The 25,972-nt window shown below is 44.2% G+C and overlaps 2 protein-coding genes across 4 annotated transcripts; both read right to left on the bottom strand.

The window, feature by feature from the left end:
- Nucleotides 1-176: 176 nt before the first annotated feature.
- Nucleotides 177-12,444, bottom strand: pabpn1 (poly(A) binding protein, nuclear 1). 3 transcript variants are annotated; one of them, XM_070852660.1, is made up of 8 exons: nt 12,319-12,444; nt 11,996-12,185; nt 9,479-9,587; nt 8,679-8,746; nt 8,055-8,161; nt 7,500-7,587; nt 6,677-6,828; nt 177-898 (listed from the first exon to the last, which is right to left on the bottom strand). In XM_070852660.1, the coding sequence occupies exons 2-8, from the start codon at nt 12,128-12,130 to the stop codon at nt 703-705; spliced, it is 855 nt and encodes a 284-aa protein (XP_070708761.1). In that variant the 5' UTR covers nt 12,131-12,185; nt 12,319-12,444; the 3' UTR covers nt 177-702. The 3 variants fall into 3 exon arrangements, with proteins under 3 accessions (XP_070708761.1, XP_070708760.1, XP_070708762.1); XM_070852659.1 differs by having other exon boundaries at nt 11,996-12,444; XM_070852661.1 differs by having other exon boundaries at nt 766-2,150; nt 11,996-12,444.
- A 3,020-nt stretch (nt 12,445-15,464) lies between these two features.
- Nucleotides 15,465-25,382, bottom strand: zfhx2 (zinc finger homeobox 2). The gene is made up of 5 exons (XM_070852671.1): nt 25,244-25,382; nt 23,029-23,187; nt 21,408-21,462; nt 16,771-20,987; nt 15,465-15,981 (listed from the first exon to the last, which is right to left on the bottom strand). The coding sequence occupies exons 1-5, from the start codon at nt 25,247-25,249 to the stop codon at nt 15,547-15,549; spliced, it is 4,872 nt and encodes a 1,623-aa protein (XP_070708772.1). The 5' UTR covers nt 25,250-25,382; the 3' UTR covers nt 15,465-15,546.
- Nucleotides 25,383-25,972: the final 590 nt, after the last annotated feature.

Genomic DNA, 25,972 nt, shown 5'->3' with positions numbered 1-25,972 from the left:
ACCTCCTTGTCAACAGGTAACAAACAGACTAGAAATTACGACAAAAACAGTGAACAACCACCTGGTCTTACTCATAAGGGGACCAATGAAATTGTACATTAGACATTAAACTAGAAATTAACCAAGCCCGAGGGGACAGGACAGCGTGTTTTGAACAAAATCACAGAGACAGACACTCATTTTTACACAATGTCTTTATTTTTTTTTCCTAATTACAGACTCATGGGTTAAAAATAAAAATAAAAAAAGCAAAACATTTGTTCAAACCCACTCCCCCTTGTCAGAAAAAAAACCGTCTCCACACAAACCCCACCCCTGACTTTCCCCGCCCTAAAATAACAGCTCTGGCCCACTCCAATTTATTAAATTAATAATCAATGCCGTTAGCTCGTCAGCCTTCCTCAGACAAGCCGTGACTGCACTGCGCGTAGTCAGAGAAAGGGGGCGCCTTAAGGTCCGCACTGTACACCCCAAAAAACACCCTCGTCTCTGGTCCTGCCTTCCTCACTCACCAAACTTGCCTGCCTGCCACTCAGCTATGTTGGCTTCGGCTCTCTGTATATAAATCATGTGTTGGGTCGGCTGCCCGTTAAGTGCTGCCTGTACTGCAGTGTGCTGTGGTGTATGTTGAACAGGTGTGTGTGTTGGAGTGTGTCGTCCGTGTGTGAGTGAGTTGAAGTGTGAAACGGACTAAAAGCATCATCAGCGTTTGCTGTTGTAGTAAATGCCCCCCGCGGCGGGCCTGTGGTCGCCCTGCCCCCCTCCCCCGCCCCCCCACACGGACAGGATGGGGTGAGTGTGCATAGCGGGAGCAGAGAGAGAGAGAGACGCTGCGGAGACAGTGGGGGGGGCCTGCGCCACCTGGGGAGGGGTCGTCAGCCTCCACTGGTCCTGAAACCTGAAACGACAAGAAGTGGTCTAATATACAGAGAGAGGAGAGGGGGGGAGGGAGGGGGAGGAGGAGAGACGGAGGGGGGGGAGGGGACAAGGAGCACAGAGGGGGAGAGGGGGGAAGAGGGGTGGGGTGGGGTGGGGATGTAGGGGTTGCACGAAATAAAAACATTGATGCCTGTCAAAGGAATAAAAAGGAGCTTCGGCCATGCCTTAGGTGGAGGTGACAGATATGGACGAGCGGTGGGGAGGTGGCAGCACACGGGGGAGGGAGTATAAAAAAAAACCAAAAAAAAAAAACCTATGCATGTACAATCCCGCTGAACACTGAAGGTCCATCACTGTCCAGAGAACAGTGGACAGAGAAAAACAATCCATGGTATGATGAGCCAAAGAGCAGGAGGTGGGGGCGGGAGGGTGGGAGAGAGCATGAGTTATAAAATGCAGGGAGGGAAGGGGTGAGAGGGGCAGAGAACGGCGGACACAAAGGGGGTTGAGGGGATGGGGGGGTGGGGAGGTAATGATATACTCCAAACCACAAACTTAAAACACAACAACAAATACTCTGCCTAGTGGAAGGTTCACATATGTACGATCAATTAAAAACAAAACAAAAAGAGTGAATACATTATCTTTCCTGGTTCTGCCCCCCCGCCCCTCCACCCCCCTCACCCACACGTTTTCTTTTTCTTTTTTTTTGTCTCTTTTTTTTTTTTTTTTTTCTTGTTTCGGTGGTGGTGGAGGGTGAGTGGGTGGGCTGTGTTGGTGATGGTGTGAAAGCAGGAGGTCACAGCCAGACCAAAGGAGACACATCTGCAGCCTGAGATACCATCATCTTCTCTCCCCCCCCACACTTCCCGCCCCTCAAAACCAACAAAACAAACAAAAAAAAAACAAATCTGCCACCGTATTCTTTCCCCAACGGCCAACTTATACCTTACCAGGGGCGACCGCATCAACCTCCGCACACGCACGCTCACACACAATCTCACACTGCGGCCAGTCAGTCTCTCTGTCCAGGAGAAGTTTTTTTTTTCCTTTTTTTGTCTTTTCTCTCTTCTGGGGTTCTCTTCTTTTATTGTTGGGGATGGGGAGGATTTTTTTTCATTGTTTGTGCATATGTGTGTATGTGTGTGTGTGTGTTGTTTTTTTTTTTGTTTAAATGGGAACAGAGAGGGGGAGAGAGATAGTAAGGGAGTGTTGGGGAGGGAGGGGGTGTTTAGTAAGGGGAATACCACGATGTTGTTCGCCCTCGGCCCCTGGAAAAGAGAGAGAAAAAGAGGGTGAGTTCTTTTCTGGTTGGCTTAAGAAGACGGACACCAATTTCCTGGTGTGATAATATAATAGATACGTGTATGTGTGTGTGACTGTGGGCACAGAAAGGGTGTGCTGAAATTTCAGTCCAAGAGGTAAACTGAAGGGGAAAGAATATATTTATATATGTATCAAAATGAATGACAGAACGTTTAGGACAGTGTGCATAAATCACTAAATGGACATACCATCCTAAAGGTATTGTGCCTTTGATCTTACAAGGTGTTACAGCAAATCAATCTGGAAGAATAGACCAGAGTGCTGAAAGAAGCTGAAAGCAGCTTTGTCAAGAGAGGAAAAGTGTTTAATTTCCAGATGTTAGAATAATGATTAGTGTGTGGGTGTGAGGGGACAGCAAAGGCACTCTCTCTCCCTCTTTCTCTCTCTCTCTCTGTCTCTCTCTGCGAGAGCCGCCTCTGGGGTCACTGTGGGGAAAGACCTTGAGGACAAACAGCACCACACATATACCCCCAGCAGGACACAGTGCAAATACATGTACACACACTTGACAATTTGGGGGACAGGACTCGTGGTTATACACTCAAAACGCTCCCCGACGTGTACACAAAAGCCAGGCAGCAGCAAACCATCCACACGCCACCTCCTCTCTCTCTCTCTCTCACATGTGCACATCATTCAGTAGCAACAAAACACACACACACAAAATATAAAAAGGGGTCACACTGGGACTGAAACCAGTGGTCGTTGGGCTAAGATGCTGAGGTCAGGCTGCAGTAATGAACCCTCGTTTCTGGGAGTGAACGCTGTAAAGGTGAATCTGAGTTGAAGTGTGTGTTGTGTTGTATGCGCGGGGGTTCTCGTACATGCGAGGACAAACACTCAACATTAGCACAGAAAAACAAACAAAAGTTCTTCCACATCATGAGTACAGCATGTGCGTCTCCCGGCTCACATCAAAATCTTTGCTTTCACCGTGCCAACTTGGGAAGATGACAACAACATCAATGGATGCATGAGTGGAGGAAAAGTAAAAAATGTTTGCAGCCACAGGCCAGTTCCTTAAGTGCATGTAAACATGAATGGTCCTTTGTTCACTGGCTTTCCGGCTAGGGTGCAAGGATATGAGGTGCTAGACAAACGCCACTATTTGGCTGTGTTGTCCTTTAACACTATTAATTCCTGGCAGATGAGACGCCGACGTGCTGCGGCCTTGTTAAATCTTATCTTCTTATAAACAAAGCCAATCAACACATACATACTTAAATGAAACATCCTGGGCTTTGAAACCTTCCCAAGCACACGGTGGGTCGATGCACAGATTTTGAACTCACCATGTGTTTTTCTGCACCATGGATGTGTTCCCACAACAAGACAAGGCACCAGTGAAAAGTGTTATTTGGTTCAGATCTGAGCCTGATTATGTTCAAGTGCAGCGGTAGACTAGTGATGAATTCCTGATGTAGCAATTGAACAGCCCTCCTCTCCTCTGCAAGCACTGATCAAGGCCAGTTGATCAAGGCCAAGTGGGATCTGCTCCCCAGCAGGATACATACTAGTGTTACACACTAACCAATGCTGCTTGATTATGGGCAGACAGTGAACTATGTAGTTATCAGTAATACCCTCGAGTGTGTTTTCTATGATTAGGAGTATAGTCATAACAGTCACATATTACTATTAACAACAACAAAATCGTTTCATGACCTTGGAAATACCAGGTTCAGTCCGACTGCCCGAACAACATCATTCAAAACCTTTAATTCTTAACTTGTGTGTTTCTTTAGCCTTTTGAGGTTAATGTATTCTGCTGGATAGGATGTCAAATCTGATTATCTTCACACAACTGCAAACCAGTCAAACAGAACATTCAAGTTCAACGATCACAATATGCTTTACCTATGCATAGAAACCAACAAGCTAACTTTAAGGCCTCAAAATCAAATGCAAATGTAGCGTACAGTCTTTACGCCACTAAACTACCCGTTAGTATCAGCACTTTCAGAGCCTGGAGCCTTGATTTAATATCACCCCCCCCACCCCCTCCCCAAGTCTTTGTGTGCCTTGTCCTGCAGCTCGGGCCAAATCCCAGTGAGTAAACTGGCAGGGTTAGGGTTTCTTGGTATGTGTGGGAGTGGCTGCAGTAAGTACACAGAGTGATTAGAGAGATTCTGACCTTGAGGTTCAGACACTTTCTCACACAAAGGAATGAATAGAGATGTAACCCTTTCTTGTGGTAAAAGGCAGCCTAGCTGAAATAGGAATTCTTTGCACAAACACTTGAGAGCAAGGGCAAAAAGATGGAACAGACTAAATAGGGGATTTTCAGAAGAACTTAGCAAACTGTTTAATCAAAGTAAATCAGACAAAGACTTCTGCATGAAGAATTTTAGACTACATCCAAAATAACTGCTGCAGCATCTTTCCTCTGGAAAATGTTCTCCGTAGAACATCGAGTATTAAACAACAGCCAAGGCCTGAAGGTTCCAGATGCTCTGCAGGGACGATCAAATCAGAATCTCTCTGTCTCAAAGCTCAGTGCCTGAGTGGGGAACTTGGCATGCTGATAAACGTGTTTGGCACCACACCACCTTTCTCACTCAGAAAAAAACAAGATGGCTCTACAGACAGAGCTCTGTGGGGCTTACATGGAGTTTATAGTGAGATTCTCTGCAGCTTTGATTTCTCACTGTCTACCAGGGCTAGTTTACGGTTAACATAAGGGGGCAGCAGGTTATGTTGTGAAATTATGCTCAAAATACCCGCTCAGACTATTTATGCATCATCTCGTTTATAGAAACTGTGCAGCAGTAATAGTTTGCTGCCATGTGTTTTAATGACTTTTTTTTGCAGTGACAACCCCCGAGCAGCCTTGCAGTGGAAAGCAGACTACAAAGACTCACTGGACCCCAGTACAGAGCTCTTACGTACAGCCCACCAAAACACTGTATATACAAAGCCACCAGAATCCCAGTGCACATCAATCTGATCGACACTAGGCCTTTCCTCTTGTTCAGTATGGATCACAGCAATGGCAGACCATACCCACCACAAGCACATCCCAGATTTCAAGCTGCGATGGGTTTTGAACACACTATGGATGAGATTGACCATCAAAACACAACTGCCAGGAAGCTGCAGCGGAGTGAGCAAATGCTATGGGCCACTAGTGGTCATCACACAGCCATGAAAGGTCCTTCTACAAAAGACCCCCCAATCTTTTCTGAAGAGATGAAAATCACTGAGTGCAGCCAGCTAAGCTGTGCATCGCTACCTGTTATAATCAAGATTGTATTGGCATCGGCCCAAACATGGTTCGAACTGAGTGTGTGCACAGCCTGGGAAGAGCAAACTGATGTGCACCGAGTCCGATTGCCTCTATTGAGATGGTTTTATGTGATGTGGCATGCAATGAGCCCCTCAGTCCCACAACTGACGTGATGTGACTTCTAACCTGCCTACATGGCCTGTTTGTGTTCCTGTGTTTCTATTACAGTCTCTAATACAATCTGGACCTCTAACTTAGCTTGAAAAAGTCAATACATGTTGAAATGTAATTCAAGTTCTTACACACCTCACTGTTTATAAAGCTGTCATATTTAAACACTGCACACAAAATTAAAATCCGAAAAATTAAGACTTTTAGAAATGTTACCTCCTATTCACTGACAATGCTCAGATTGCTCCTCTGACCCTGCTGTACTTCCCTTCTCTGTTCTAGCCATTCATGAAGGAAATGTGTTTTTTTTTCTCACCTCCATTCCAAACTTATTTTCTATTAGCCTATTCAGTCATTTCAATGCAACCACATAAAAACAAAAACCCTTCCTTACACCAAACTGTCCTGGCAAATTAAGTCTAGAGTGAAAAAGCTAAATGTGGACAACAATATCCACCAAGCAAAGCGATAAATGTCATTCTCTGGGTTACTTTCAGAGCTGTCCTCCATCTGTTTGTTAACTAAAGATCACCCAGTCACAGACAGGCTAATGCTGTGGGCATTATCACCAGCCGCATGCACTTCAAGTGCACCTGTTTTCTTGCCTGTTTTACAAGAGGGTAGAGAGTAACTATGCTGGTGCTAGAGATACCATATTTAAGTAAAGCTGTCAAGTTCCCCATTTATGAACACCATCCCAGTTTCCCTGCATGTTTTCATTTCAAATGGACATAATCAGTGATTCCTTCATCAAGCCATTAGCTTCCTTTTCCTGTTCTTCATGTGGTAAAATACAAGTGGAACTGCGCTAACTCCGACTATAATAGAGGGCAGAAACAGGCCACACTGTAATTTTCTGTGGAATAGTTTGTAAACTCGCTTGGTCAACAAATAGCAATAAAATTCATCACAATTGCAGGTCTATTTAACTCTTCAACACCAGCTGCCAGTTCTGGCTGGTCTGCCTTGATTGTCTTGTCCTTTCCTTTTCAGTGAAAACGGTGAGTGAGGTGCATGCAGGTGCAGTGTTCTCCCACGGTGTCAGAGGTGAGGCGTCTCGACGTCAGCTCTCACCTGAAGGCCCGTCCTCTGCCTCTGGGTGGTGTGTAGCCGCTATAGTAGCGTGCACGCGATGAGAAGCTTCCTCCCCGTGACCGGAACCGAGCCCGTGGAAAGCCGCGGTCTGTGGTGCTGATGCCTGGTCTGTTTGTTCTCTTAGCGCCCACCTGAGGAGCGAGAATCCAGCAAGGGACATTTTCACGTTTCACGTTCTACTAATAATAAATGATTTTTTTTTTAAATAAATGATTAAATAAATCTCATTTCAAACATTTTACATAAAACTTTCCGTCCAGTTTGCAAAAGGGCTTCTATGGATGCTTTTTTAGTCAGTGGTTTAGTGTGTCAAGCAACAACAATGAAGGTAAGACAGTGTAACCACATTTCTATAAACACAAAGGAAAGCGTACCCATTCAGCCGATCAGGACGAACCAATCAAACCCATCCAGAACTGGTACAGTGATCAAAGTAGCTTTTGTCACCGTCACTGCGAGCATCAGCTAAATTTAGCCAACAGTGCCTACTCTGGGGCCGTTTTGTTGTGGTGGTCACTGTGATTGTTTCACTTCTATTCAGTTCACCTTGTAAATGCACCAAGTGTTCCGAGTCGGACAACTCACAATGATGAAGCCATGATCAGGGGGTGATCTTGTTTATGCTTCTCATGAAGAGAAAATGAAACGGTCACATTGCCCTTCTCTGATTTCCTCTCACAATAGTGTCACTTTTCTAGTTATTCTGACCCACAACTGCTGAAATCCCAGTGCGAGAACCTCCCTGTTGCACTCTTTGAAAATAGGAAAAATGAGAAAAGGCTGAATTGTGAATCTCTCTTACCTTTATCTGCCTTCCTCTGAAAAGAGACTCGTCCAAAGCCATGGCTGTCCTAACAGACTCTTTGTCTGCAAACTCAATATAGGCAAACCTGAAGAAGAAAAGAAGAAAAAGTATCACTCAATTAGAGAAGTACTCAAATACAAACTAAAAGCAACAACAAGTATCTTGATTTATTGAAGAAATACCGACAACAGACATTAAATGAAAAATTTGCCTAAAACTGAATAACAGCGTGCATAAAGTCATAAGATTTAATGTTAATTTACCCTTACAGAAGCTGTATGCTTGATAGTGGGCCAAATCTAGTCCTGGGCACCCATTAATGTTGAGCTTTAATGTTGAGCTGACTTTTATATATTTTTTTTTTTTTAAAGAAAAGCACAATCAATCTTCATTTTCTTTTTGCTTAATAAAAATCTGTCCACCCACAGTGTGATTTTGCCTGATTTTCCAGCCAACTGTGTGACTTTTATACATTTGCCATACAAGACAATGATAAGCACTGTCCACTGATTCATCCTCTGCATAGTGAGAAGGAAAATGATGGTTTATTACCCTTTGGGATGCCCTGTGTATTTGTCACATAGGATGGTGACTCTGTTTACTGAACCGCAGCCATGAAAGTGAGCCTCAAGCTCTTCTGCCGTGGCACCGTAGTCCACCTGAAGAAAGAAAGTAAAAAGTTGGACATCAAAAGAGCTGCATCGTTTGTACATGAGCAAAAAAATAATAATCAAGATTTCAGTTATTTTGCATTAGGCTTTAACATCTACATGTTTATGCAACGAATACAGAGAGATTATGGCACAAGCTTAATACTGCCTACAGCAGGGTGTCCTAAAAACGTGTGTGTGACGAGGGAGGATACTGGAGACACCGTGCATAAAACAGGTGTTGCCTGGGTGCTTCACCAGTCACAGCTTTATGGCAGAGTAGCAAAGCGTGAAAAAAGTGAATGTTTGCTAGGGGACACACTGGCGATTGTGAACATGTTCTACGATTGTATGAGATCCAACTGTGGCTCTGTGGTCACTGTGGTAAATGTTTCGTTTGGCAGAACCCAAACAATGACTAGTTTTCCAGCAACCCCACAACATCATTGACATCATCTCAAAAGATGCTGAGAAACAAGACAATGTGTCCTAAATTACATCTGTGTGAGACAACAAGGAGACTCACATTTCCGACATAAATCGATCTGCCGTCTGCCTCCATCTTTTCCTCGATGGACATGATGACGGGGCCGACTGCACAGGGAAGAAAAAAAAAACAATTTACATGAGTAACAAAAAAAAACAGCTGTTTCTCAAATTACATGTTGTGAAATTAAGTGTGTACAAATAGCAAGTCCATCAGATGTCAAGAATGGACGGGTGGTGCATAAAGTACAGGTGTGAAGGCAACGTTAAATTTCCCGTTTGAGGTCGGGGCTGAGAGAAGTTGCTTGGCTTTTATATTGGTGTGTTACACACATTTTAAATTAAAAATTACAAGTGAAAGTTTGCTGCATTTTAAGACCATTTCTTAATTGTGGCATAATTACATTTATTCACCACCATTCTGTCCGTGTTGTTTTTTGGTGATATCCTCATCATTTACCTTAATAAACCCCTGCAATATTCAAGTCGAACTTAAATCTTAGGTTATAATATACAATTTGATTTGTAGATGTAATTTGAGTAACAGACTTCTTATTATTCTGTCCTCCACACGTACCCTGCGGCCAGTGGCAACTTTACTTTCTTGACTCTAAAGCACAAGCACTCGGTATTGACATGCAAATGTTTTTCTAGCAATTCAATGCACTAAAGTAACTGAGAGTCAATCTGAACTTTTAAATTAGGCACAAAAGCAGATAATGAGATTATTTTGAGAGTATGGAATCCTTCCATCCATTGGTTAATTTGACAGTGGAGAGAGAGAGATAGGAAATGTGGACAGATGGGGAGAAAGTAGAGGTCTCCCCTTCACAAACGCACCTGGTGGGGGGCTGAGATTCATCTGTTTCTCCACCTCGTTCTGTAGCTCCTTCAGCTTCTCGGCCTCTTCCTCCATCTCTCTCACTCTGGCTTTGATTGCCTCCAGCTCCTGCAACACAGGCGCAAATTCCATCAGAGCTGTCAGTCCACCATGTGCACAATAAAACTCACTGAACCATTAAATCAAGTGACATGGATGTTATGTTACGCTAACAAATGCTGAACAAGTACTAAATCTAGTCATGAAAATGTGATCAATAACAAATGTTGACAATTGCACCCAAGGGAAGATGGTACAGCAGCAAGAGGATGCTGTAAGTGATTGTGCTGTTACAATATGACCTCAATCCAAACGTTTCTGCCCAAAATCAAAGAATCCACACACAGACTACCTCCATCTAAAAATGTATCGTCTGCCTGGTCCTGCAATGCCTCATCCCCCACATTTTTAGTGTTCTCTGCAGCCCAGCCTAAATTTGGTAGTAGCTGCCTCCTACAACCAGCGTGTTAACCTTGAGGGCATAAAAAAAACCTGCCTACTCAGGCCATGATACGCTCGAGTAACAGATGCAAACTAAACTGATTTATCAGTATGGCATGTTCAGTTTCACATTTTCTGTCACTTCTCACCGAGTATAAAGCAAAAGGTCAGTATAAAGATACAACACAGAACCCAGATGATGAGTAAAACAATTGTATCATGTGTCAAAACAAATTCAAACACAGAATCCTTTGTTAAAGTTGTCTACTATGTAAAAACACATACAATTGTTACACAAATGTTGTTATTTCTCTCATAAATACAATATTTCTGGCTGACACCACTCTGGGCTCATGTGCCTGACGATAGGCATTTATTTTACTTTGACACTTAACATGCAAATAAATAATTTGTATGACAATCAATGATAAAGTTTATTTGTTGGAGGTGTAATACAACGGGAGATGTATTTGGGGCAGTGGTGGCGGTGAGGTCCGAGGCCAGATTTAAGACTGATACACCCGCAAATCAAATAAAAAATAATTTAAAATTCTTCTGGTGAACACAGAGATGGCTGTGTCCTCACGTGGGAGCGGACCCTCCTGTCTGACAGTGGTGCACTGCAGCACAGTGGGAGTCATTCCAGCTCCATCCAGGGCTGCTGCCTATGCTGACAGGATTTGTAATGTAAAGGCTCTTTGTACATCTGGGTGCAGTGACACAGGCACACAGTGTTAAATTCAGGTCTTCTGACCAGAGGAGCGGTGATAACGGCACCATCTTTTCTCAGCCCTCTTGTATCCATGTACCTGATAAATGTCACCCATCAAATGTCAACACTTCTACCTGCCTGCATCCCGTTGCATGTGGAGATCATGCATGAGGATTGTTAAAATTAGCCATCGGACATTGATACGTTGGGTCTCCTATTTTTTGTCGCATATTCAGAGCAGGCTCTTTCACTCCCCTCCCTTCTCTCATTCTCTTTGCCCTAACAAAACACTGAAGGATGCAAACCCAGCCCCTCAAATACCGCAACCCCCTGCTTCTGCGTTGTATGCCGCGCTCTCACTGCCCGACAGACAGCACAGCACAGCACTACCATCTCTAAACCCACCTGGACATGCTGCAGAGACACTGCCGGGAAATGTCCACTTGTGTGCAGGTGTCGGAGAATGAAATTTGGGTGCATCTTGAACCACAATACATGGCACAGCAAAGCGTATGCTCCGATGGTGCGCCAACCCACGTCCAAAACAAATGACAAAGATGGTCAGGTGCATGTCTGCCATCTCCACCCTAGCTTTGTTAGAATGAGCTAGCATGTCAGCCAGTCAGCTCGCCGTTATAGCCTGGTAATAAGCACGGGTAGTTTGTTTGTAGCTAATAGTAGCTAATAGTAGCTCCAGTGGCTTAAAGGAGCAAAGTCCGCATTTTATCTCGCGACGAGTGATTACGGTTGACAGATCTTCTGGTCATTTCAGCTGCAGCACTTGATGCTACTGTTAGCCTCCTGCCGCTCGGTCATTTGCATGAGCACACACCGGAGCCTGAAATGCAGCAGCAGCACAATGGTGAAGCCAAACGAAATAAAAGATGTCATTACCGTAAGCAGGTCGCCTTTTCGAGCAGGTAGACTCGCACGGCGGCGGCTAATGGCGGCGGCCTGTCCTACCCTCGCCCCTTACTGTCTCCCGCATCTCCGTCTCGCATTTTTTTGGCGACGAGGATCCCCCCCCTCCACCCCAACTGCTCGAGCTGCTCCCTGGCGCAGAGAAACTGGCGCCGCTGTTGCGCCAAGATGGCTGCCGACACCACGCATGTCACCACCCATTTATACTGCACTGCGTGAACCACAATGGCGGTTAATATCGACCTGGCGATAGCAGAAACGCACACGGCATGTGACCCGAGATTTATGGGTGAAAATATCAACAAATTGCTTGCCCCGGGTTTCATTATCTACATCGCCTGTGCCATGACGTGCCCCGGTGTTCATGTGGACTCTCATGACTGAAACAATGCCCTTCACTTACCGGGTCTTCAATCGCGGCCTCTCCCTCTTCTAACCCCGGTTCTTCGTCGCCGACACCCGGGTCTTCCAGCTCGGGATGTCCGGGGTCTGAATCTAATAGGGATTCCTCCGCCAGTCCGTTACCGAACTCCGCCATCGCCCTGGTCCAACTATACCGACTCGCCTCGTGGCCAAACCAACGTTGCAGGCCCCTACTCACACACAAGGGGGGTAGAGTGAGCGGGGCGGCGGAGAGAAAAAAAACGGCGGAAAACGCCGATTAGTAAAGTTAAAATGGGGAATAAAACGCTAGCTCCAGTCCCAACCACTACTCAAACAGCATACCGCGAGTAAGGAGGCCTGTTTTGCTCACTAGCTTTACGCAGCGGTCCTAATTTACGACAGATATCCTAGTTTATTTACTTAAACGTGTGTATAAAAAAGGCGAGGAGACTACGCGAGAGCGGCGGCTTCCCTTCACTTCAGAGATGGAAGCCGGGGGCGGAGTCCTGTAGCACTGCGGGCGTGAAGCGCTCAGCCCGATTGGTCAGCAGGTGATCCTAGACAAACCTCTTTGCTGTCTGCTTCGTTCCTATTGGGCAATCGTAAAGAGCTTTCCGGTTCCCCCAAATCGCATGTGTGCTTTTAATTGGATTAGGTTTCTGTCGATCACATTGTAAGTACACTGGTAAAGCCAATTGTTCGGTAAATTAATGCCAGACACAGTCGAATCGGTCACGTACTGTATATTATCTCCCCTAGAATGACCTGTGCCCTTTATTCAAATATGCCACTCAGATAAAACCTCACATACAGTGTTAAGAATTTAAACCCATGTCCCACATACACAAAAAAAAAAGACCAAACTAATGGCTCAACGCCACTGCAATCATACAGGTGTTGTTCAACTGATTTTATTTCTTTTTCTGTATATCAAAGAAAGCATAATGGAGACCAAACACAAAAAGGCAGGTACAAGTGAAGAGGAAAAAAATAAGCTTAATCAAAAATCTAACAATTCATAACAACACTGCCACTATTATTGTTCAATATTCATAGGAATACCATACTGTTTTTGAGCAGAGGTGGCATTTAAAACCATTATGGATCAATAATAATCAAAAACAGTGATGAGTAGTAATGATAAATCGTATAAGTAGTAGTACAGTTATAACAATAGTGATAATCAAAGTGACAATGAAACAAAGGGGAATAAAAAGCAGATCTCCATAAAAACCTATCTAGTTTGGACAGTGCAACACCGTGTCTGTGTGTGTGCGTGTGTGTAATCCCAGTCTTGGAAGTTAAAGCACTCCAGTCCTTTGCTTTACACACAAGATACAGTTTCCAACAAGAGTACAAATTATTACTCATGAAAGGACATCGTTACCCTCCTCGTTTCTAAAACCACACCAAGTGACTCTCAATGTCATGTTGATGGCTGTGTTCATTTGAAATGTCTGTAGCTTGTGCAAAAATTGTGGACTAGTGCAAGTGTCAAGCCGTGGGATGTCCTTTACAGTTTGCATTTACGAACACCTCTCCTGCTCTCTGTCGACCTCAAGATTGCTTTTTGGTTTCTGAATGACAGAAAGCAAAGGGAGGATTACTTTGGAATATCAGTTATTTTTAATATATTTCTTTACAAAAGTTCATGTTTTAGTTTTGCATTTTGTTAAAACTATCAATAGTAACATTAATATACAACTTAAATTGAAGGAAAACATCTTTAGTATGTTATGTGTCCTTCAACACAGCACCATCTTATTAGCTCTCGTCAACACATTTAATGTTTCCCAATTTGCTTCCAAGATTTGAGTATCCATTAGTCCCTTAAAGATACTAGTAATACCCAACTCTCTCCCTTGTCATGGTTTCCAGATAGCAGATCTCATTTCACAGCATGTACATTACCAGAATTAGTAACTCTGTATCAAAACTGAACAAAACAAGGGGGATGGGGGGAGAATGGGGGAAACAGCCCATTTCAAGCCCTGTTTTTCTTAATATTTCTAGAGGCTTGGCTTCTGACCTAAATAAAAATCTCTTACACCAGTTTTTAATTGCTTCTATTGTAATTTGTATAAATATTGAAGTAAATAAAAATGAGTATTTAACTTTTCTGTCTTATGCACAGTACTCATGGCAAAGAAAACTGCAAATTTACAAAAATCAGTCTGATCCTCAGTGCCAGGTAAGGTTGAAATTAGCATGATGAGAGGATCATCTGGGCTGGATTTTATATACCTGGTGGTGTTGCTTCTTAAGGCTGTCATATTTCTAACACACCTACAGTAGGTGAAAACATTTAGCTTCTCAACCAACCAGTTTGAAGAGCTGCATTTCAAAATGAGACGTACACTATTCAGAGGGAAAGTGAAATCCACAGGATCAAAGAAAATTTGTTGCAAAAACATAAAATTGGTAAGTCTAGTCCTTGGCCAAAAGATTGCTGACAACTTTACAGGCAGGATTTGCTATGTTTAAGATACAGAATATGACATTCAGATATTTCCCCCCAAATATGGATATAAAAGCATTTTGGAACAGAGCTCTTCTTCATTTACATAACCCGGTCTGCCTCTTGCTCAATATTATGCTCACACCTAAAGCATTTCTCTTTAGACTACCAAAAATCAATTTATTTCACGTGATTTATATTAAGGCATCCAGCATGCATTAGTGTATCTTTCCATATAAAGACACTTGCATTAGAATGCTTAAAAACATTTCAAACAATGTAAAATGTGTCAAAGTGCGGTATGCCAAGATTCGACTTCCCTCAGCCTCTCTTTTTGCCCTGTCTATTTGGATTGTCATGAAAACTATGAACATGTAATTGGGGACAATGCAACAGCCCTATTCTCTCGCTCTCTTAAGTACCTCTTTTTTTATATCCCAAATGAATGGACACAACACTCTTCAGATCACACTCCTGTAGCCAAAAAAACAGAAAGTGACAGTCAACACCAGTTCTTCTTCTCCCAATGGTTCAGTCCAGTCATATTGTATCCAAGAAATCTTTGCTCTAGAAGTGAAAGTAGGCATGAGAAAAACAATTCCACAGGAGCAAACTGGGAGTTATCAATGTGAGTGTTTCATGTTATTATCCCAAAAAGTGTTTCTGGGCCTACCATCAAATGGCCACTTCCAAAGAGAAAACACTTTTGCATCAGTCTTAAGAGTAGGACAGTTCAAGCATGGCAAGTTGAGTGCCTTTACAAATTATAGGAAGGTAATATGTGACCACAGGCTTGGGACCAAAAATGTTTGGATAAAGTGTGTGAGGATCAGGGGAGACCGTGTTCATCACTTATCAAACAGCAACGGATTAAGTGTGAAGCAGCATGGAAACAGTCTGCTGTTGTATTGGATTCCAGGTGAACTCTATAGATTAACAGATTTTGAGTAAGTGAAGGTTGCGCAAGGGATAGCGGGTGCAGGGGGAGCCAACTTCAAAAACTAAAGAAATTAGCTTTTGAGGATTAGTGCTCAAATCTGTTTATTAAAATCTGAGGAGCCCAAATGGGTCCAAGAATAGTCAGTGTGCAGACCAATCCTGATCTGAGTCTTTTAACTGTTGCTGGTGGCCGTCGGTGGAGGCGACTCAATAATCTCCCCTCCAGAACCAGCACCAGAACTGGTTACAGGAGTGGAATGAGGGACCTGGGAGCCCGGCGCAGCACTGCCCGGTCCGCTGTTACCGCTTCCGTTCTTGTTGACGAGCGTCGTTGGCTGGCCAAAGTTAGTGGTTCTCAGGGTTGCCAGATGGCGTGGGGAGAAGACGTGGGCCCTCGCTGCAGCCCGGGATTCAAAGGAGACGTTGCAGGCATCACAGCGGCCCGTCAGGGTCTCCTTTGGCACTGGCTGGCCGGCCATTGGGGAAGATGGAGGTTCAGTAACTGTCAGCTGAACAGGTTTGGGCAGGATGGGGCGATTGGCTTTGAGAGCGTTGTACTGCAGGTAGCTTCCTGAGCTCACGTCCACCTTCCCACCTGACAGAGGAGACTGGGAATGGGAAGGTGGGGTGAATAGACGGGACCAAGGACGGAGAGAGGGAATATGATTATGAAGTCTAACTCTTGTTTAAGGTTTCACTGAACCATCTGAGTAATATTCAAGCACTCTGTATAAGTGCTAACTAAGTAAAAAAATTTGACAGTAATATTTCATTTTGACTACATGCATTTTATAGACAGACAAAATGCGCTCTTGGGTACTCAAAAGTAAGCAATAGGAGTACTATGTAATCTATAATACTCCAATAATCAATATATACTATTGTCACAATAATATGACAAACTACTGTGGTAGTGTCAGCTGCGTTGTATTTGGGTCTCAGACACATTATGTTTTTAGAGGAGAAATAATGGCTTGAATGCAGCAGTGTTGGACAATAGAGTTGAAATCAATTTCACAAAGTTAATACAAATTATTTTTCTAACAAGTTATCACAATTTGGAAAATACATGCAAAACAAAAATCACATAAACATTGATGTGTTCCATTTCTATGCATTACACCGTTATTGCAAAATAACTATTGTAAAATAATAGTGAGTTCAGCGCAATTTGATTCCAAAGTCAATATAAAATATTAAATTATTGCCCAATCCTTGAATAAAAAGGTGCAAAGCAGCAATGTGATGCCAAGAAAAACTAAAAGTTTAATCTTCTCAGTGACCTAGCTTGCTGTCAATTTTATCTCTCTTTTCTTATTCTACTGTAGTACAATAATGTGATATTGTGCCAAAGAGATTAAAAAAATACTGTAGAGCAACACTACTTGCCAGCTCACCATTTTCTCTTGCTGTAGCCTCCAGCGCTTCTCCTTGGCTCTGGTGTTTTGGAACCAGATCTGCACCACCTTGAGTGGCAGGTTGAGCTCGGTGCCGATCGCCTCACACTCCATAGCGTTAGGGTGGGCACAGGTCTCGTAACAGGACTGCAGAATGGACAGTTGTAGGCAGGACAGGTGTGTGCGTGGCCTGCGGCTGGATGAGTGCGGCAGAAAACTGCTTTCTGTCGGGCTTGATTTAGCTACGACTGGGGTGGAGGGGCTGGCCACTTTGGCAGAGCTGGGGGTATTCGGGCTGACTGGCGCAATGCTGGGGGTGGGAGGAGGGGGGATTGTACGAGGGGGCGTGTGTGTGGGAAGTGCCAGTTGTTCTCTTGATAAAGTGTTGATCTTAATGGGGACTTTAGGGGTCCAGTAGTTGAGCCCATTCTGTTTTTGTGACACCACTGTAGTGGCAGGAGGCCTGTTGTTAATGGGAGTTGTGGGCAGCTTGGGCACCATGCGATTAGTGGTTCCCGGTCCAGAAGCCATTTCATTTTCATGGTCTCTCTCCTCATCAGTCTTTTCTTCTTCGCTGTCCTGCTCTAGCTTTCGTTTCTGGGCCGGTCGTGGGGCAATGGGGACTGGGTCCTTGGGTGGTACTAAAAGGACAGGGGTGTTTACTTTGGGTGCAACTTTGACCATAGTGACGTTGCTGGTGGTTTCGAGCTTGGTCTTTGGCACTGCAGAAGCACTGGTGCTTACGGGAGAGACTGTGGTAGAGGAAACAACCTCCTTCGGCTTGATAGGAACTGGCGTTAATTTTTTGACAAGGGCAGGTTTGCCCAGCTCCTTTACAGGCTCTCTCTCTGTCTTCATGAGGGTGCGCACAATTGGAGTAGTTGTGATGCCCCCAGTATTATTTGGAGGAGGCTTGTTGGAAAATATGGGTTTTGACAGAGGCCAGGTAAACTTAATGAGGGGTTTGCCAACCGCTGCCAGGGTCCCGTCACTGATAAATCGGACCTCACCCTTGCGTTCCCTTGCCCTCATGTTCTGGAACCAAATCTGAACAACCTTCTTTGGAAGGTGGACCCACTCTGAAATCTGTTCAAACTCATGCTTCCCAGGATTTGGGTCTTTGAAATAGCAGCCATACAGAATGTCAAGTTGTTCAGCTTGAATGATGGTCCTTGAACGCCGCATATCCCGATACCTTTTTCCTTTAGACTTCCTTTGCTGCTGCTCCTGCTCCCTCTCCTTCTCTCTCTCCTTTTCACGCTCCCTTTCCAATAGTGAGGCGTTCATTTTCTCTGCTGCCCTCATGTAAAGACTAGACTTTGTCATGTTGTTGCAGTTGACCAGACTCATACTGCTGTTTGAAGAAGGCATGGCAGTAACAGATTCCGGCTTCACCTGGACGACTACCAGACCTTTGGATGTGGGTCTCAGGCCAAGCCCATCAAGCAACTGTCCCTTCTGTGCTGCAATCTTATCAGCCAGGGATGATGAGCATGAAGCAGATTTTGAGTTGTTTTTCCCCATGCTGAGATCCAGAGCGGACTCACAGTCGCCACCATTGGACAAATAGTGAGAAGCTTGGTTGTGAGAGGAGAGAGACTGTGAGAGAAGAGAGCTGGAGAAGCGTGTGATAGTTGGTGGGTTAGGAAAGAGAGGTAACTTGCTCCCATCTCCAACCACTGAAGGAGTGAGGGACAAGACATAGGGGCTGAGGAATTGAGTAGAAAAGGGAGCAAGGGACAGGGGAAGCGAGTGGAGAGCACTGGTTGGAATCTCAGGCTGATCCATAGTGTGGGAGAGTGAACTTGGAGGATCCCCTTGAGCTTCTAACTCTAGATCCACGTCTGGGTCCTGTCTCTCCTTCTTCAACTCCACCTCGTCGCGCTCAAACTCCCCCTTTCTTTTTTTCCTCTTGGCCCTTTGACCCCCTCCACCCTCCTCATCTTCATACTCATCCTCTGCATCAGAGAGAAACACAGTTGTGGAGCGCAAAACTTTTCCTCCAACTGACCCCTTATCACCATGGAGCTCCCACTGGGCCTCATCTTTAGCCGGGCTCTCAGGACCCTCACGCAAAGACCCATTCTGACTGTCCTCATCAGACACGATGACGGAGGTGTATACCTCATTTTCTGAGTCAGAGGTGAGACAGGAGTCTCCCTGGCCCTCCCTTCCCAAATCTCTCGGTCTGCGTTTCCCTCTTGTACTAGACAAATCTATTGCCTGACTACCTGACGCCTCAGCATCATCCTCACCTTCTGCTATAATTAGTGAGCTTTCTTCGTCGTCATAGTCATTGTCGGAACTTAGCGTATGCCTTGTAAATCCTGCCAAGCCTTGTAGGTGCTCCAACTCTGTCGCCCTCTGCCTCTGTTTTGCATGTCGAGCTTGACTCAACCACCTACGCACCTCTTCCTCAGAAAGCCCGACCTCTCTTCCCAGCGCCTCACAGTCCTCATGGGGAGGACTTGCAGCATCAGCCTCACTACGTGACTCAAAGAACGCCCAAAGAACTTCCGACTGGAACTCAGACAGTACTGGAAGGTCTGGATATATTGATCCAATTGCATTACAATGGGTTCGCGTTTGGTTGTCAGTTAAGGCATTTGTACTCAGGCTGGATTTTGGGGTGCCAAGAGAGCCACAAGGACTAGTTCCTGATTGTGACTTTTGTGGAGTAGAGTCGGGGCTAAGTGTAAGGTTTAAATTTACAGGACTGAGGCTTGAGTTGCTGGGCACAGATGCAGAAGGCGAGAGGTTCTTATTGCGGAGGCTCTTCTCTGTGCCCACTGGGGAGAGATTGAGGCGAGCTGCTTTATCACCTTCCAGGTCCAACTGATTAGTCGAGCTGTCTCCATCTGTTGTGCTATCTCTATGTGCCTTTCCATTGTCTTCATTATTCTCAACCTTCACTTTGCTTTCTATATTAGGACACTGTGCAAATTCTTTACTGTCCTCTTCCTTAAGTTTCTCTGTTTTTATGTTCTCTTTAGTCCAGTTATTCCTGTCGTTGATCTGATCTGAGATTTTCTCTTCAACTGTCTCATCACTGTCCTGCCTATCTTGTTCTCTCTCGCACTTGATAGTCTTGCTTTGCTCTTCCAGGCCAGGCTGCATGTTTGTTGGGACTCCTGCAGAGGGCCACTGGCTCTGTAAGCTGTTAAGTCTTTGGGTTAGGAGGGCTTGCTGGGCTGGGCTGAGACCTACTAATGGCACACACTGGGTAAGGAGCTGGCCTTGCTGGTTCTCTTGGTGCTGCTGGGTTTGGGCTTGAAGCCCATTCAAGATCAAGGGCATGACCATTTGAGGCTGAGGCACAAGCTGAGGCACGGCAGCACTGGGCGCAGCACCGGCCGTGAACAGGGATGGGAGGAGGGAGTGTGAGAGGGTGTTGGGACTAGATGTGAGCAGGGTGAGAAAGGCTGAGACCGCCTGGGCTGAGGCCACAGGGGAGGTGAGGAGAGAGGGAGCCATAGAAGTTTGAATCTGCTCTGCATCTTTTGTAGTCGTCGTCGTCGTCCCAGGAACCGCACAGTTGGTGGTAGTAACTAACTGACTGACTCCGCTTCCAGATGTGGTCACTACAGTGTTTGGAGCACTGGTGGCGTTACCTCCCAGACTTGCTGTGGCCACTGTGCTGTTTGCAGCGTGTGCAACAAGTCCAGCATTTCTGCTGCGGGACTGGTGCAAGACTGATTTCATATGGCTCTCGAGGGTGATGGCATGATTGTAAGAGACTCGACAAATAGCACACTGGTAGGGTTTGTTTGATATATATGGCCGAGACAGGACAGGAACTGACTGTGTTGGGGGATCATGTTCCCCACCTTGTCTTGCTGAGCCTGTGGTCATCCTCTGAATGTGGGATGCAGAGTTGTAATGAACGCTCAAAGCAGTTCTGCTGGGAAAAGTTTCCAGACAGGCATTGCATTTGAACAACCGGGTGTTATTTTCAGCTGGCACACCATTTTTACCAACTGACTTTTCACTAGCGTCTGGGATTTCTGTGTTTTCAGTTGCATTTTGCTGTTTGGCTCCTGTGAGTTGATTTCCCTCCTCTTCTGGCTCAGGCTCAGCTTCACCTCCCTCCTGTTCCATTATTCTCTCTTCCTCCATCTCTTTGTCTCCAAGCGTCTGGGTAGCGTCTGAACTCTCACTAGATTGGCAGAGGTCTGAGCTGACGTCTTCAGCGTGCTTCAGTTCTGAAGATTCAGCATCTGATAAAATGAATACACATGTTTATCATTTATGCTCTAAAATATGGAGCACTAACTGATAACAGAAGTACACACTTGCATGCTGTATTTAACAGTTCATCGACCCATATCCACCTCTTGACCCAACCAACCCACTTTTTTTTTTTTTTTTTTAAATACAGTAAATGCACTTCTTTGATTCCCCTTCAAAACTTGCACACTTTAAAAGAAAATCTGGGTAACACCATTTTAGTGCCACAAACACATCCATCCACATTACAGTAATCCATTTATGGAGAAACCAGGTTTGACCAACAAAGTCCATAATTATACACCTAATCAGTGTTAAGAGAACAACAAAAAAAAAATCAAGTATGTGCGTTATTACAGTAATCAGTTTTCTTTATGATTTATTATGAAAAAAATATTTTTCACAGTCACCTGCAGATGTTTGGGCACTGTTGTCCTCTCCACTGGCACCCCGTTTTAGTACAGCCTGTTAAAAGAAAATGAAAGGAGGGAGTCAGCAAAATTCCCATAGCAAACTTAACTCTGCATGGCTCCTTTCAGCAGAGCTGAATGCTATGTCTCTTTTGAGCAACAACATTTGGGCGTGACACATTGATGTGTGGTTATATTACCCATTGCAAACCTGGCTAGTCTTTAATTTGCAAATTATCCTAAAGGCACAAATTAAACTGGCTTTGATCTATTTATCCACCAATAAGATTCCCTCACAACACATTTTACACTTTGCATACTAAACTGTCAAGCAGCCATTAGAAGTACTGTGTTCACTGAGGTGCTTGCTTTTTTTTTTTTAACTTTGGTGTAGGCTCAGCAAATACTTTAATTGGCATGTCTGGCAACTGGTTGATCCAAACAATTAAATATTCAAACTATCAAAATAATGAACACTACACTATGGTGGTGACTGCCATAAGTGAGTTTCCATAAATCAGAAACAGAAAACAACCTCAACAATTCAAACTACTAATTATTAACATAGTAACATCGATTGACTGTTACACGATTATCCTAATATGTCATAACGCAGTAATGACATATGGGAATAATGTGTGTTTAACAACACTTCCCTATACATACAAATAACCCGGCTTACTTATTGTACACAGGTTACAAAAACCAGGGGATTACTTCCTCGTTACACCCATCTATCTTGGGGATCCTCTCACATACTGTGATGTACAGTATATACACTCAGTTGCCAGTTCATTGCGTACACCTACCTAAAACTAAAGCAGTCTACTACAACAGTCCTGTAATAATCTTCCCTTCCCCTATGAAGTTTCTAATGTTCAGTTTTTGTTGAAACTGACTGTAGAGTCATTTGTGTGGTCATTTTGGAGGATGTAGTTTACAGTGTTGTTTTGCATTATACAGTTGTTTTAAACAGTTGTGTTTCAGCTATTTAGCCTTCCCTCATTCATATAAATGGGGTGGACAAAATAATAGAAACACCTGCCAGTATAAATAGGTACAGTTTCATCAAACAATGAACATTATGACCTTCATGAAGGTGGGATTTATTGCAGGGCTGTTGTACTAGACTGCATTTGTTTTGATTAGGTGCACCTAATAAACTGGCAACTGAGTGTATACAGCAGAGGGTGGACAAAGCAACAGGAGCAAATTAAAATACCAGCAGTGAATACTGATTTGGTGACACTTTTATACGAGTTATTTTAAATGTTGGTAAAAGTCTACTTGTGACTACTGCAAACTTCACAGCTTCAAAAATAACGACCAAGCTGAACTAATATCTTAGAGAGTTTGTTTATAAAAAAAAAAAAAGGGAAAAAAAAAACAACATGATGAACTTCATTAAATTTACATTTCCTGCAGAGTTACAGCATTGCAGGGTGCTTGAAATTTTGTCCAACCCATTTATATTAGCCAACAACAAGCAGGCTCATTAAACATTATGCACATAACTGATAAGACTATATCTCCTATGTGGGGTAAAAAAAAACCATGTGAACCCACACACAGATTATGACATTAATAATCTTATGATATACAGTGTAATGGCCATACTTACAATGTCCAGTAATTTGTCAACACAAGATGGAAGTACGCTGTGTTGCTCAGTGAGATGTACAGACAGGGAGGATCTGTCCGTTTGTCCTTTTTGGCACAGGGGGCACAGCCACTCTGCCACCCCATTGCTTTCACTGCTCACTGTCTCTCCAGACTCCTCCTAATAAACAAAATGGATGTTAGCGAATCCTACTCTTTCTAGAGCCATTATAAATCACATAAACAGTGTAAAGTATTTCATAGAACATACAAAATTAAGGAAAATGTGATCAAAAGGTTAACGGCACCAGCTAATACAAAAGTAAACTTTTAACTTGATGGTTACATCCCTTAGCTTTTACTATTTGAACCCACAATCAAAAGCCAGGTACCACACTCTTCAATAGGCCTTTTAACAGTAAAGCCAATCCAAGATCAGCACCTCATTCTTACAGGTCTTTGAAGTTACATTCCCGACTTCCCTTCTAAACATGGCTCCTAAACATTTTGTTTACAATGGCAGCATCAGATTACACAATAATAGCATTGTTTGAATGACACCTTTGTCACATAAATGAGTATCCATCTCATGCATTCAGCAGATGTGATATTGCACAAGATAAAAGATCCTTTGTTTCCTACCTCAAGCCAAACTGATCTGATATCACATGTGCACATGAAATGTGATAAATGCAGAATATACTGGAGTAACACTCAATGCAAATCATAACATGCGCTGCTTGACAATGAGCATATTGTATCCAGAAGCACTAATTCCTCTCCAGTTTTAACCAATACAAGGAACGTGTGGTCAAAATATTAAATATAACCCGAGGTTACACTGCATTAGCTCGACGTGCATGATCAAGAAAGAAATCTGACTCCCATGCATTTTTTAAGATGTCAAGAAAGACCACTGGTCTAGATTTTAACCACATAGCTGCGACCATTCACGGTCCAAGCAATCAGGACAGCAATTCATGCCCATGAGGAGAAATACCAACACAGCTACAATCCTCACTTCCCCGTCATGCCAATTAGCAAGCTAGCAGGGTTAACATATGACCAGGTAACATTTCGACAAGTCTATACCTGCAGATTATATCACGAGTAAAAGCTCCTCGCGATGAGTTTGGTAATTAAAAGCCAAGATATCACTAGATTGACGTGCCTCTGCTCATAGTTGGCTAATTAATGAGCAGTCTAATTAGCTACGCCGACCAGAGACGAATCAATTAGCTAGCAAGCTAGGTTGAGAAGCCCCCCCGTAACGTCGCATTACAGTCGTGTCTCTGGAAATGCTGGTTAGCGGTTAGTTTGGAAAAAATAATCCCGCACTAATAGCCAGTCACTTCTCTGAAACTGTAAAAGACAGGGCAGGCGTCAGCATAATCCCGTCGCTGGCTTTCAGTTACGGCTGGACGGTCATTAAATTAATAAACAAACGGGTTGAGCTAATAACAGTCGTGTCACTTCGCTAGCTAGCCTGTTAGCAGGCAGAGATAATTAACCGCTCTTCAAACTGTCTCCAACTGGCTAGTCGACAAACTCTGCCTGCTCCAGGTGGGAAGTGCAGCTCCAACACACCGACTGAGTTCACCCAGGATATAAAGCACACTCACTAGGCTTTAGCTTTCAAAAAACCTCGGCCTCGAGTTGTGTCCTTACCCCTCTGATTGTGGGCTGCCAATCGGGCATCTAGTGTTGCACCGCCCGCCGCCTGCTGCTCAACAGCGCAAATTGAGGCCTAGCCGGACTAAAGCCATTTAATTAATGAACGTGGGCTCCGTTTACAGATGTGTTAGAAAACACTCGCACCCCCTCCTCCCTCGCCGCCCAGCAGACCCCCTTTTTGACGCGTCCTAGCGCCCAAATCCACCCCTTTAATACTTACGGTGCAACACATGGCCATTTAAACTATCATTTTAACAGCTTCAAGCCGTAATTGGCGAAAGAATTAATCGCTAAAAAGCTACTTGAAGCTGGAGTACGTGCGCCGCGGTCGCCTCGACGATGGGGGTGGTGTAGGGAGAGCAGGCGAGAGAGACGAGAGGCAGAAAAAAGTTTGGGATTTAATGTTGGATTTCTATAAGGGATCGGATTAGTATGGGGCACGATCCGTCGTTCGCTCGATCTTCTACCAGTCGCAGGCCACCCTCCCCGCTAAAATCAGCACAATTAACCGATCGCGGATGACGTTTAATTAAGTTCAGAGCAATTAGCTAATGCGTTTTTACCTGCATGGTCGCCGCTCCAGCACACACACACACACACGCTTCCTCCGTGGCTCCTCAGAAGTGAAAAGTTTTCTTGCCTGCCCTCCCTCTCTCTCTCTCTCTCTCTCTCCCTCTCTCTCTCTCTCTCTCTCTCTCTCTCTCTCTCTCTCCTGTTCTCCCCCTCCCTTCATTCGCCCTATCCCTCTCTCCTTCCCCTTTTCCCTCTAGTAAACAGACCACAGCTCCCCCCAAGGCTGATTGCTGACATTCAGAAGGGACAGCTATCAAATCCCTTATGTAACCCCGCAGATATTAGAGATTGTTAATGTACATATGTGTGGAAGCACCGATTGACCGAAAAAGAGAAGACGAAGGAAAAAAAACCCGCTGATTTAATTTCGTCAAAAAAAAAAACATTGGTCGATGCCTAGATTACACGGATTCCCCTTTAATATGAAATCCTCGTTTTCACATTAAAGGTGAATAAAAAATGAGTCCCCATTCTGCCAACCCGGATTGTCACAAAGACTGTGACGAGTTAATTAAGGTTGAATAACAGAGACGTGACCGCAAAGGCTGCACTCGGCGCCACCCGCACGAATTATGACATGTTTTCAATCAAATGATAGGTGTGGCGCACATCAACAGTGGAGTATGTGGGATAAATATTTATGAAGCGGAGGGGATTAAAACTGCACCATCTGTATGCCCCTGCGTTACTGGGACAGGAAGTGATGTTCCTGAATACCC

This window comes from Pempheris klunzingeri, chromosome 21, assembly GCF_042242105.1.
Source record: "Pempheris klunzingeri isolate RE-2024b chromosome 21, fPemKlu1.hap1, whole genome shotgun sequence".
NCBI lineage: Eukaryota > Metazoa > Chordata > Actinopteri > Acropomatiformes > Pempheridae > Pempheris > Pempheris klunzingeri.
Note: the sequence above shows the minus strand (reverse complement) of the source record. Positions and strands in the feature narration are given on the sequence as shown.

What these genes read in the sequence shown, in the direction of transcription:
- pabpn1 (XM_070852659.1), bottom strand. Translation starts at nt 12,130, where the DNA reads ATGGCGGAGTTCGGTAACGGACTGGCGGAGGAATCCCTATTAGATTCA. An exon ending in GAATCTCAGCCCCCCACCAG is followed by an intron (nt 8,747 to 9,478) that starts GTGCGTTTGTGA and finishes TTCCCTGTGCAG; the next exon opens with TCGGCCCCGTCATCATGTCC. An exon ending in TCAGAGGAAGGCAGATAAAG is followed by an intron (nt 6,829 to 7,499) that starts GTAAGAGAGATT and finishes CTCGCTCCTCAG; the next exon opens with GTGGGCGCTAAGAGAACAAA.
- zfhx2 (XM_070852671.1), bottom strand. An exon ending in TTGACAAATTACTGGACATT is followed by an intron (nt 21,463 to 23,028) that starts GTAAGTATGGCC and finishes TTCTTTTAACAG; the next exon opens with GCTGTACTAAAACGGGGTGC. An exon ending in GGCTACAGCAAGAGAAAATG is followed by an intron (nt 15,982 to 16,770) that starts GTGAGCTGGCAA and finishes TCCCATTCCCAG; the next exon opens with TCTCCTCTGTCAGGTGGGAA.